General features: G+C 51.9%; 2 protein-coding genes across 5 annotated transcripts; both read left to right on the top strand.

The window, feature by feature from the left end:
- Window positions 1-6,999: 6,999 nt before the first annotated feature.
- On the top strand, window positions 7,000-10,130 carry TBCB (tubulin folding cofactor B). 4 transcript variants are annotated; one of them, XR_007505126.1, is made up of 6 exons: window positions 7,001-7,210; window positions 8,054-8,197; window positions 8,995-9,186; window positions 9,277-9,349; window positions 9,445-9,932; window positions 10,033-10,130. XR_007505126.1 is itself a non-coding variant. In XM_049795933.1 (6 exons), exons 1-6 carry the CDS (start codon window positions 7,058-7,060, stop codon window positions 9,560-9,562), a joined length of 777 nt encoding a protein of 258 aa, XP_049651890.1. In that variant the 5' UTR covers window positions 7,007-7,057; the 3' UTR covers window positions 9,563-9,635. The 4 variants fall into 4 exon arrangements, 3 of the variants coding, with proteins under 3 accessions (XP_049651891.1, XP_049651889.1, XP_049651890.1); XM_049795933.1 differs by lacking the exon at window positions 10,033-10,130 and adding an exon at window positions 8,507-8,603 and having other exon boundaries at window positions 7,007-7,210; window positions 9,445-9,635; XM_049795934.1 differs by lacking the exon at window positions 10,033-10,130 and having other exon boundaries at window positions 7,000-7,210; window positions 8,995-9,178; window positions 9,445-9,635.
- A 359-nt stretch (window positions 10,131-10,489) lies between these two features.
- TMEM160 (transmembrane protein 160) lies at window positions 10,490-12,275 on the top strand. Its single transcript, XM_049795935.1, has 3 exons — window positions 10,490-10,667; window positions 10,943-11,035; window positions 11,617-12,275. Exons 1-3 carry the CDS (start codon window positions 10,496-10,498, stop codon window positions 11,832-11,834), a joined length of 483 nt encoding a protein of 160 aa, XP_049651892.1. The 5' UTR covers window positions 10,490-10,495; the 3' UTR covers window positions 11,835-12,275.
- The last annotated feature ends 45 nt before the right edge of the window (window positions 12,276-12,320 follow it).

The raw sequence follows: 12,320 nt of genomic DNA, 5'->3' as shown, positions 1-12,320 counted from the left end.
TTGAGGATTCCAATCAGTAGAGTTAAGTGACATTAACCAATGACTGTTTTAACATAAGAATGTTAATAAGATGGTGTGACTGAAGGACCAATTATTAGAAAGGTTACATTTAAGAACAGACATAGTATGCATTTTTATGTAAATTAATATAGATGATGGTGAGAATCATACTGCGCAGAATCACCTAAGAGAGGTCAAGAAGTGGACAAGTGAGCAAGATTATGGAAGACCACCAGAGGGTTTCTGAAGACCACCAGAGACCTTCACTGCGCCTGCGTGAAGAGACATTTACATATGCTAATGATTTATTGGAAAGTTAATGATTATGTATAACATTTTTCAGAAATTTAGTGAATATGTATAACAGGTGTGTATTTAACCTGCACAGTTAGACTAGACAGGAGCACACGATAGGTGGAGCGATCCCCCGTGTGCCCAGTGCTGCAATAAAGGAGTGCCTGCTCCTTAATTTCTCATTGCTGTTAAGGAGTTTTATTCCGGATTTTGGCAACAGTAGGGGAAGAGATAAAATATTTGTCTACTCCTCTGCCAGTAGTTTTGAATGGAAAATTAGTCTGGGGAAGATTCGTAATTTCTCCAGACTCTTCCATTTCCCTTCTGGGATGAGACCTCTTGCAGGAATTTGGCATGTTTATCTCTTTGGCACCTACAGAGATCCAATTAATTGTAATGGGTTCTGAAGTAATCCATCTTAAAGAACAAAACCATAGCGATTTAAAAATACCACCCAAATTAGCTGGAGAACCCAGAAAACTTTGGAGTACATCAGGAGATGAAGTAGGATTATAAAATCTGCTGAACCAGTTGTGATAAAAACAAAAGGAGGGACTCCTCCTTCAATTTGGCAATATCCAATTATAAATGAAGCCATTCCTACCATTGGAGAACAAATTGTGCATTTTTTTAGAAAAGGGGATTTTGAAAGAATGCCGTAGTCCCTATAATAACCCAATTTTGCCAGTGAGTAAACATGGGACAGATAAGGATGGAGATCCTGAATATAGAGTTGTTCAAGATCTACGAGTCATGAATGATGATGTAATTGCTCCACACCCTGTGGTGCCAGATCCTAGTCTGATTTTAACCAAGATTCCAGTCTGAGCACAGTATTTCACAGTGCTTGACCTTACCAGAGCTTTGTTTAGTATTCCAATTGTTGAAGAAAGCCAATCGATTTTTGCCTTGGCTTGGCAAGGGAAACAACTTACTTGAACCAGGCTACCACAAGGTTTTACCAGCTCACCAACGATTTTTTCTCAGATTTTGAAGAATGATTTACAAGATTTAGTTTTTCCAAATAAATCAATCTTGGTGCAATATGTTGATGATTTGTTATTGGCAAGTAAAACTAAGAATGAACGTAGTTGAGATACTGCATATCTGTGTACCCAGCTTGTTAAAAAGAGACACTGTGCATCTCCATCTAAATTGCAGTTTTGCAAACAGCAAGTAAAATATTTGGGATTTATATTAAAGCACAGAAGGCGAGAGAAGTAGACTCTGAAAGAGTTCAAGCAATTCAAGAAATTCCCAGACCAGCGATGAAAAAACAGTTGAGAGGATTTTTAGGACAGGTAGGATTTTGCCATCCTTGGAGCCTGGGATTCGGTGAAATAGCTAAAGCTCTGTATGAAGTAACTTGAAATGAGGAAATGGAACCAATTGCTTGGGGCACTGAGAGGGAGAAAGCCTTTCATACTTTAAAGGCTGCACTCTTACCTGCCCCAGCGTTAGGGCTTCCTGACTATTCAAAACCTTTTAAATTATACTGTGATGAAGCAAAAGGAGTTGCAAAGAGAGTGTTAGTACAAACTTTAGGACCGCATGAGACACCTGTTGCTTATTTTTCTTCTACATTGGACCCAGTGACTAAAGGAACTCCTTTTTGTATCAGAGCAATAGCAGCTGCAGCTGAAATGGTTGGGAAAGACAAAACAAATGTTTTAGGTCATCCACTAACTGTTTGTGTACCCCATGAGGTAGAAATTTTGTTAATGCAATATGTGAGGAAAGCTTTGTCTCCACAACGAGCACATAGATATGAAATAATTCTTTTATTGGCTGATAATTTGAAACTGGAAGGGTACAACACTTTAAACCCTGCAACTTTAATACCTTTACCCGCTGATGGAGAAAAAGATAACTACAATTGTGTTTATCTCATAAGTGAAACCAGCAAGCCACGAGATGAGCTGAGAGATCTACCTTTAGATAACCCTGATTTGAACCTTTTCATGGATGGCTCATCTTACTACAAAGAAGGTCGAAGATGTACCGGTTTTGCAGTCACTGCAGAAACACAGGTACTGTTGGCTGGATCTTTGCCTGCACCTTTGGGTGCACAAGGAACAGAAATAATTGCTCTCACTGAAGCTGCTAAATATGCAATTGGAGTAAGAGCTAACATTTATGCAGATTCTAAATATGCCTTTAGTGTATGTCATGCTATGGGGACTTTATGGAAGGAAAGGGGTTTTCTGACTTCAGCGGGAAAAACTGTTGCCCAGGGACAACAGATCAAAGACCTCTTAGAAGTGATCCAATTGCCCTCTGAAATACCTGTGATCTATATAAAGGCACACACTCAGAGACAAGACGTGATGGTAAAGGGAAATTCTCTAGCCAACCAATTCACTAGAGTAGCAGCACAACAGGTTGTGTCCATTATGTCTCTGTTACAATATGAAATAACGTTGGAGCTCCCCAATGTGAATAAGCTGCATGAAGACCTCCCTGAAGAAGAAGAACAACAATGGACTCAGCTGGGAGCCCACTGGCAGGAAGGGCGGTGGATTCTGAGCAACAAACCTCTCATTCCAAAAAAGTAATTATTACCAATAACATGGTGGTACCATGAGAGGACCCATGGGGGACTGGAGAGCCTAGTGCTCCAAATCAAGAGACTCTGGGCAGCCCCAGGAATTTATGCAGCAGCAAAAAGAATTTGTGAAGGATGTAAGCTTTGCAGACAATATGCTTTGGTGGGAATTAAACCTCCTGGTGGGAAAAGACCTCCAGGCACCTTTCTTTTTCAAAAACTCCAAATTGATGATGCAGACATGCCAAAAACAATGGGGTACTCTTACATGTTAGTGATCGTTGATCATCTATCAGGATGGGTGGGAGCTTTCCCAACTACTAAAAATGATTCTAAGGCAGTAGTAAAAGCCTTCTTGAAAGAAATCATTCCAAGGTATGGGGTTCCTGAAGTAATTCTCTCAGATCAAGGGAGTCATTTCACAGCTGCTATCCTGATTCAGATTTATAATTCTTTGGGGATTTTTAATACATTTCATACTCCACATCACCTCAAATCATCCCTTCAGGTAGAACGAATGAATAGGGGATTTATAATTCTTTGGGGATTTTTAATAAATTTCATACTCCACAACACCTCAAATCATCCCTTCAGGTAGAACGAATGAATAGGACATTAAAGGAGAAATTAGTAAAAGTTTGTAAACGGACTGCTTTGAAATGGCCTGAGGCTCTAAATTTAGTTTTGTGGGATATTAGGAATACTCCAAGGCAACCAACTGGAGTTTCCCCAGCTGAGATCCTTTTTGGGAGAATATTTGCTGTTCCAGGTATGTATGTTCCAGCAAAGACTAGCCTCTTGGATGGAGATGAACAGGTAACACAATACCTCTTGTATCTACAAAACTCTTTTTTTTTTCCAAATGTGTAAACATGCCTATTGGTATCAGGGAATAAGCCCTGAAATCCAAGTTCATAATATACAGCCAGGGGACAAAGTTTATATAAAGAATTTCAAAAGAAAAAACAGATTTGAAGGAAAATGGGAAGGACCTTAAACTGTCCTACTAACTTCTTTTTATGCCATCAAGGTATCTGGGAAAGAAACTTGGATCCGTCATTCGTATGCCCGCAAAGAATCTGAAGCGTGATGGACAATTATAAAGTATTACTAATTTTTGTACTTTTCTGTATTTTTACCCTGGAGTGACACCTTGTGGACAAAATTTGCATTGCGATATCGAGATGCCTGTACTAATAGAACTGTTATTACATATAGTGATTGCTCTTTTCAACTTTCAGGCCAAATTACAGGCAAAACCTGGACAGGTCATTTTTTCGGCTAGTTATCCGAAAACCAGATAGAGAAACCCTATTTATCCACTTCTTAATTCTCTCGAATTCTGTGCCAATGTTATAAGTAGACTTGACGTTTCGTGGGACACTTGGTCCAACAGGCATGGTTTTTCTAAACAGTGGTGAGGATATGCCATTCCAGGAACTTATCCTGTATATCATATTCACCTTCAAGAACCAACATGGGGAATTGGGACATTGTGCTTTGACCATCAAATGTGGGGAATTTATGGTAAGGGACACTGGTGCTGTCATTGATTCTATCTATCAAGCAATTGTTTTACTTTCAAATTTAGGATTGTAATAATCAAATGGGGACCTAATCTTGAGTGGAATTTTTGGCACTGTCGCATATCCTCATTCATATCATAACATGCCAGCTCTGAATGTATTAAAACAATTGGTATGGAAACCTAGGGATGTTCACCAAGTAGAAAATGCCTGGACCAACAATATGCATTGTGTCATTGATGAAATCTTTTACTGATAATCTAGATTTAAGTGAATGTTGGATTTCTGTTGCTCTAACAAAGACAGTGAATCAAGGATCTCAGTTAGTAGGAATACAGATTCCTAAAAGTGTAAATTGGAAAAAATACTGGTTTAATACTACTTTTTCCGAATCTTGTGAAGAACAAATTTGAGAAATTATCAAACTCAGGAGACTATTCACAAGTCCACTGTGTACAAAGATGTTATCCCCCAAGTGTTGATAATCAACATTTATGCAAAAATCATTAATTTGTAGGAAATTGGACTCAATGCCAAAACACGACTTCTCTCAACTCAGGATTGCGTTTAAGTTGGCGAGCACCTATTTTTTGGTTATGTGGGAGCAAAGCTTATAAAGTTTTGCCTCCAGATTGGGGAGGTGTTTGTACCCTAGGAGTAATGTCTACAGATTTGGAAATTCACCCAAATGCTGTCTCGAGTGCAACTTGACATAGAATGTTTTTAAGTCGAACCCGGAGAACTCTAAATCCCTTGATTGAAAGACCAACAGGATCCATTCATTTGTTAGGGGGTTAATTCCGGCTTTAGGAGTAAGTGAATTGGAAAAAACAGTCTTAATTTTCTCTGGAGAAATTGAAAAATTAGCAAATTCAACTGCTCATGGACTTTTCAGTCTCCAGAAAGATGTAACTGAACTTCCAGAAATGACTATCCAACACCAAATGGCTTTAGACATGATTCTGGCTTCACAAGGTGTAGTTTGCTCTGTCCTAGATACCGGTTGCTGTATGTATACTGACCAATCAGGAGAATTAATAACAGATGTCCAGAAAATTTGGGAGGTTTGTGCCACAATGCAACAAATTCAAAGAGATAACACATCCTGGCGCTTTTCTGACACATTCTCTTGGTTAACGTCTTGGTTTCTAAATTTGACTACTTGGGTGAAAAAACTAATTGTAACACTCTTTGTTGTTATAATCATGGTAGTATGTGTGATTGTTTTGTTTCAATGCTGTATAAGTTGTAGCTCTAGGATAGTACAGAAGATAGACAAATGTGGAGTTGTCAATAGGATTGCAGGAGTGCAATGAAGAACAAAGGGTGAGAATTGTAAAAGGAACTAGGCCTTAAGCCTCATTGTTTCTAAGACTATTCATATCAAACATATAACTAATGATTAGAGATTGCTTCAGATGTGATTAATAGAATGCAGGTGCTTATAAAACAATATATATAAGCTGCTTATTTGTCCTATGTGTCTCCCCCTCCATGGCTGGCTTGAAACCCAGTCAAGCTGAATTGACAGAAGGATTGTACATCTTAGACCTAAGACATGGGAGTAAGTGATTATCTTTAGAACAAGATAAATTAATAGAATAGCCTGAGTGATTTTCAGAACTTCGAAGGTGATCTTTGATGTTTAAGAAGATAAGTGATCGTGGTGACCCAAGACCTTCTGCCTATGACCACTAACTTCAGAAGAACCGGGACACAAGAATTGGTAAGTTGATGAAGATAATGATATGTGAACAGAGATCAGCTGGAAAATTACAAAGATTTTGGACTGGGATAGTGAGTGGTAAAAGGTATATAAGACTGAGAAATTTTTGGAAGTTTACCATTCACTGCGGTGGTGGCCCAACTCTGAGTTGTCAATAAAGCAAACCTAGAGAAACCCATGACTGAAAATCCTTTAGCAGCAGCTGAGGAAGCTGGGGCTTTTCAGCCTGGAGAAGAGGAGGCTGAGGGGGGACCTTATTGCTCTCTACAACTACCTGAAGGGGGGTTGTAGTGAGGTGGCTGCTGGTCTGTTCTGCCAGGAGGCTGGAGACAGGACTAGAGGAAATGGCCTCAAGTTCCATCAGGGGAGGTTTTAGATTGGATATTAGGAAAAGTTTGTTCACCAAAAGGGTTGTCGAGCACTGGAACAGGCTGCCCAGGGAAGTGGTGGAGTCAGCATCCCTGGAGGTGTTCCAAAACCGCGCAGACTGGGCACTCCAGAGCATGGTTTAGTGGGCACGGTGGTGTTGGGTTGACAGTTGGACTCGATGATCTTAAAGGTCTTTTCCAACCTAAACGACTCCATGATACTACTGCACACCTGCGCCCCTGTCCTTTGCTCCATTGTGCCGCCATGCATTGCACACCCGCACCCCGTGCCTTGCACACTCGCACATCCGCACCCCGCGCGCGGCCCTGCCGCCCCGCCCCGTGACTCGCCCGCGCCGCGCCGCGCCGCGCCCCGCCCCCCTCTCCCCGCTCTCTCCTTCCTGCCACCACGACGCGTCTGCTACTGGCGGGACGGCGGCGGGCGGGCGAGGCAGCTCCCGCCCCATTGGCTAGCCGCCGCGCGCGGGGCGGTCCTTCGGCTCCCATTGGTCGGGTGGCGGGGGCGGGGCGAGCGTACGGGGCGGGCCGAAGGTTCCAGAAGCAGCGGCGGCGGCGGCGGCGGCGGCGGCGCCGCAACATGAAGGCGGCGGCGGAGGCCGGGGCCGGGCCGGGGCTGGGGCCGGGGCCGTTGCTCGGGACCGGCTCCGTGTCGCTGGTGGTGAGCAGCAGCCTGAATGCCTTCCGCACCCACAAGCGCTACAGCACCGGCCTCACCATCGCCGAGTTCAAGGTACCGGTACCCTCCCCGCCGGGCGGGACCTTCCTCCCCCCCCCCCCCGCCACGCCCCAATCACGGACCAGGCCCCGCCGGGACCCTCCTTCCTTCTCCTTCTTCTTCTCCTCCTCCTCCTCCTCCTCCCTCTTATGGGAGCTGGGCCCGGTCCCTCCCTCTGACAGTGTACCACGCCCCACCGGGATCTCCTCTTCCTCACCGGGACTGGGGCACCTCCCCTCCCCGTGACTGGGGACATCCCCGTTCCCCCTTCGCTGGGCCAGCCCCCCCCCCCCCCCCTTCCTCCTTGGGGCTAAGGACTCCCTCCTCCTCCTCACGGGGATCCGCCACCCCAGCCCCCACCCCCACCCCCCCCCCCCGGGACCCTCTGTCGTCCTCCTCACGCCCAAACCCCCAGGACGCACCTCCCCCGCCCCGGGACACCACCCCCCCCACACACACCGGGACCGGGGACATCCCCGTTCCCCCTTCACCGGGCCACACCCTCCCTTCCTCCCTGGGGCTAGGGACCCCCCCCTCCTCCTCACGCGGATCCGCGCCACCGCCCCCCTTCCTCACCGGGACACCCCCCTCCCTTTTCTCCTCCTCCTCACTGGGACACTCCCCCTCTCCTCACCCTTCTCATTGGGACCCCCTGTCCTCCTTCTCCTCACCAGGACCCCCCCTCGTCCTCAACGGGAACCCCCCCCTCCCTCCCCCTCACCGGGGCCAACCCCCCCTGCCGTACCTGACCCAGGGTGGGGGAGGCCAGGACCAGGCTGGGGACTCCCCTCACCTACTCCCCACCCAAGATCAGGACCAGGATCCCACCACCAACCCCCCCCGCCTTTCCCCTCCCAGTGCAAACTGGAGCTGGTGGTGGGCAGCCCGGCCTCCTGCATGGACTTGGAGCTGTATGGTGCCGAGGAGCAGCTGCTGGGACGTCTGGATTGTGACGAGGCCCTGCTGTGCTCCTACCCTGTGGCCAACGGCTGCCGTGTGCACGTGGGTCCTTCCTCCCCTTCCCCCTGCCCCTTTTTTCCCCTAGTTCTCACTCCAAAATTACATCCTGCAACCACCCTGTTGGACCCTGTTTCCCTACTTCTCACCCCAAAGTCTCACTGGTGCCAGCGCACCCCCTTTTTCTACCACCCCTTAGCCAGGCCCTGTATCCTTGCTGGCACTAGCATACCCTAGCGGTTTTTCCCCCTTTTCCCCCCCCAAAATGGGTTCCCCCCCCATTGGGGGGTACCCGGTGATAACTCCCAGGGGTGGGGGTGCCCCCCCGCCCCTTGCAGTAATGGGGTGCTGCAGGTGATTGACCGGAGTGGGGCGCGCATCGGGGAGTATGAGGACGTCTCACGGGTGGAGAAGTACGAGATGGCTGAGAGCGACTACGAAAAGCGGCCAGGTGACACCAGTATCCCCCCGCGGGCCACCTCCCCCCCCCTCCCCAGGGACATCCTTGGCCCCGAGGGGACGTCTGCATTCCATGTCCCCCGTGGTGACACTCATTCCACGTCCACTGTGTCACTGTGTCTCCATCCCATCTCCCCCGGTGACGGTCACACCATCCCCACTGTGTCACCATTCCCCCAGTTGCGGTGACAATCCCCTGTTCCCCTGTCCCCCCGTGGTGACACTGCCACCACCCCTACTTTGTCACACCCCTCCCACAAGATGTCCTCTGTCCTGTCACCAACATCTGTCAGTCACCTCCGCCATGCAGTGGGGCGGGAGGGGGGGTTGCTGTTTGCCATCCCTGACCCACCACTGTACTGATGTCCCGTGTGTCCCTGCAGAGTCCCTTCGGTCCTTCCTCCGCCAGCGGCGTTGGGGACGTTACGACACTGAGGGGACACGTCGCCGGGCGGATGAGCAGCAGCAGCGTTGGGCCCAGGAAGCGGCACTGGCGGCCGCCCTCCCCCTTGGTGCCCGTTGCCAAGTCCGGCTACCGGGACAACCCTCCAAACTTGCCACCATCATGTACGTTGGTACGTGTCCCCAAACTGTCCTCAAATGTCCCCAAGTGTTGTCCCCAAACACCCCCCCACCCCAGGACTGACCCTCACTTCTCCGCACAGGCCAAACTGACTTCAAGCCAGGCTACTGGGTGGGTGTCCGCTACGACGAGCCGCTGGGCAAGCACGACGGCAGGTAAGGTCCCCAAAATGTCCCTGAGGTGTTCCCTTCTTGTAGCAGGAGTTCCTCCAAAATTCAGGTGTTGTTTCCCCCTCACCTCCTCCCCGCAGCGTGGGCGGCCGCCGTTATTTCGAGTGCCAGCCCAAATACGGCGCCTTCGTCAAACCCCAGAGCGTCACCCCCGGGGACTTCCCCGAGGAGGACAACGGCCTGGAGGACGAGCTGTGAGAGGACACTGGCAGGGGGACATACTGGGGACACACACACACGATTCTGGGGTCATGGGGGGTGGGGGAGGGGCGGTGGGGGAAAACACAGCCTCAAATCGCTGTTTTTTTCCCCTTGTTTTGGGGTGTCCCCCCAGCGCATTCCAGTGCTGGTTTGACCCCCCAAAATTCCGCCCCCCGCCCCGCGCCGGCTTCCACCCCTCTCGCCCCCTCCCCCGCCTCTGGCGGGCGGCGGGGGTCCCCGCGTAGGCCACGCCCCCTCCCCGCTAGAAGGTGGTGGGGGAGAGGGCGTGGCGTGCGGTGTGCTGCAGCCAACGGGCGGGCGAGCTGGGGAGGCGCAGGCGGTGCCGGAAGGAGTGGCCAATGGGCGGGTAAGTGGGGCCGCGGGGGCGACCCTACAATAACATCCCACCCCCCCCCAGCCCCCGTACCGACCCCCCCGGTAATGAGCCGCCATTTTCTCTCTCCCAGAGTCGCTGCCAGCGCTCCCCCGCCCCTCCCCCCTTCCCGCGGGGCACCGGCGGGGCTGCCTCGCCTCATAAAGTGGCATTTTAAAGTGGAAAACGGTGTTTTGGCCATTTTTGTGCGAGTGGGGTGGTGGGGGGAAGGGTTTTAGGGTGAATTTGGGGGTTTTCGGAGTGGGGCGTGAGAGAAGGGGCTTGGCTCTTCGTGACATACCCCGCGCTTAGCCAATAGGAACGTTTCTTCCGCTCGGTAGGGGGCGGGGCGTAGAGCGCCGGTTTATAGCCACGTATCATTGTCCGCGCGGGGCGGGGCGCCGCGGACGAACGCGCATCTCCGCCAATAGGCGCGGTAACCCGCGGTGAGCGGCGGCAACGGCGACCAACGGGCGTGCGGCGGCGGCGCCGGGAAGGAAGGCCTTGGTGGAAGGAGGCGGGGGGGAAGGGGGGACGGGGGACGTGGCGGGGCCGCCATGGGCTGGTGGGGCGGTGCGGGGCGGGCGGCGGCCTTGGCGCTGCGGAGGCTGCGGGGGGCGGCGGGGCGGCCTCGGTACAGCCTGGGCCGGGCCCCGCCGCCGCCCCCCCCTGCCGCCTCCGACCTGGAACGGGCGGACGCCTGGCTGCTGCGGAAGGCGCTGGAGGGAGGTAAAGGGCGGGGCGGGGGCCGGCGGGAATGCGGCAGAGGGCGGAGCCGAGGCGAGAGGGAGCTGGGGGCGGGGCTTGAGGATTGCATAAGGGAGCTGGGGGCGGGGCCTGAGGGGGCGAGGGAGCTGGGGGCGGGGCTTGGGGGCAGGATAAGTGAACTGGGGGCGGGGCTTGAGGGGGCGAGGGAGCTGGGGGCGGGGCTTGACGGAGGGGTGAGGGGGATTCCCTTGCCCCCCCCCCCCCCCCGCCTTGACACTCTCCTCCCCCTCCCCCAGGTCTCCTCTCCTGGTTCCGTAACGGGCTCCTGGCCACCGGCGTCGGCGTCATCTCCTATGTCCAGAGCGACACTGGCCGTGATGCTGCCTACGGTGGGGACGGGGTGGGCGGGGCACCCACCTGGGCACACCCCTACCCACCCCCAGGGACAAGCCCCCTGCTGGAGACACCCACCTCCCCTTGGGGACACCCACCCTGAGAACACTCCCCCTTCCCCCACCCCAGAGGACACCCACCTTTCCCTGGGCATACCCACCCTGCCCAGGGCACCCACCCAGGGGCCACAGCCACCTGCAGGACACCCACCCACCCATGGGACACCCATTTCCTCTTGGGGACATGTATCCTGATGACACCCCCTGACACCCCCAGATGGACTGTCCCCTCCCCTCCGGGCCCCCAACCCAGCCCCATCAGACTCCCCACACCCCAAAACCAACCAAAATCCCCCAAATCCCAGTCACCCCTCTGTCCCCACCCCCCTGTGGGTGCCCATTTTGGTGCCATTTCCTCCATTTCACAGTCCGTGTCTCTCCATTTTGCCAAATTTTGCTGCATTTTACCTATTTGTCATCATAATAAGCATCCCCCCCACTCTGGGAGGGGAAGGAAGCCCTTAAATATTCTAACTCAGCTCTTTTTTGAGTTTATTTGTTCTTTTCTTTTTTTCTAGGGTTTTTCATCTTGGGGGGCCTGTGCGTTTCCTATGGGGCGGGCTCCTACCTGGTGAACCTGGTGCTGCTGCGGCGGCCCATGATGCTGCCGGCGCCCACTGCTGCCGCCAACGCTGCCGCTGCCGCGCTGCTGGCCCTGCTGTGGCTCTGCGCCCTCTCCCTCTACGTCGGGCGTTTGGAGGTGGAGATTGTCCCCGAGGAGCCCCCCGAAAAGTGACATCGGGGGGGGGGCGGGGAGAGAGAGACGATAGCGGGGATCCCCTCAGTGATGGGGTAGGAAAGTAACTCCTGGGGGATTGGAAGCTGCGTTGGGGGGGGTGAAAACCAACGTGGGGGGGGTAAATCTACACTAGGGGGGATTAAGCACACCCCCCCAGAAGATTAAACCCACCCCAGTAGGGATTAGTCCCACCCCCCCCGAAGATTAATGCCCCACCAGTGGGGATTAAACCCCTGCCCAGAAAATTAACCCCCTCCCAGTGGGGAATTAAACCCCACTTTAGGAGGATTAACCCCCCCAGTGGGGATTAATCTCCCCCCAAGAGGATTAAAACCACCCTGGGAGGATTAAGCCTCTCCCCCCAGGAGGATTAAATGATAAAATCTGCCCCCCCCGCCCCGCGGATTAACACCCCATCCAGGAGGATTAAAGCCGCCCCTGGGGGATTACCCCCTCCCCTCCCCCCCCCCCCGAAGGCTTAAA

Source organism: Accipiter gentilis, chromosome Z, assembly GCF_929443795.1.
Source record: "Accipiter gentilis chromosome Z, bAccGen1.1, whole genome shotgun sequence".
In the NCBI taxonomy this organism is placed as follows: Eukaryota; Metazoa; Chordata; class Aves; order Accipitriformes; family Accipitridae; genus Astur; species Astur gentilis.
This window is presented reverse-complemented; position numbering and strand designations above follow the sequence as displayed.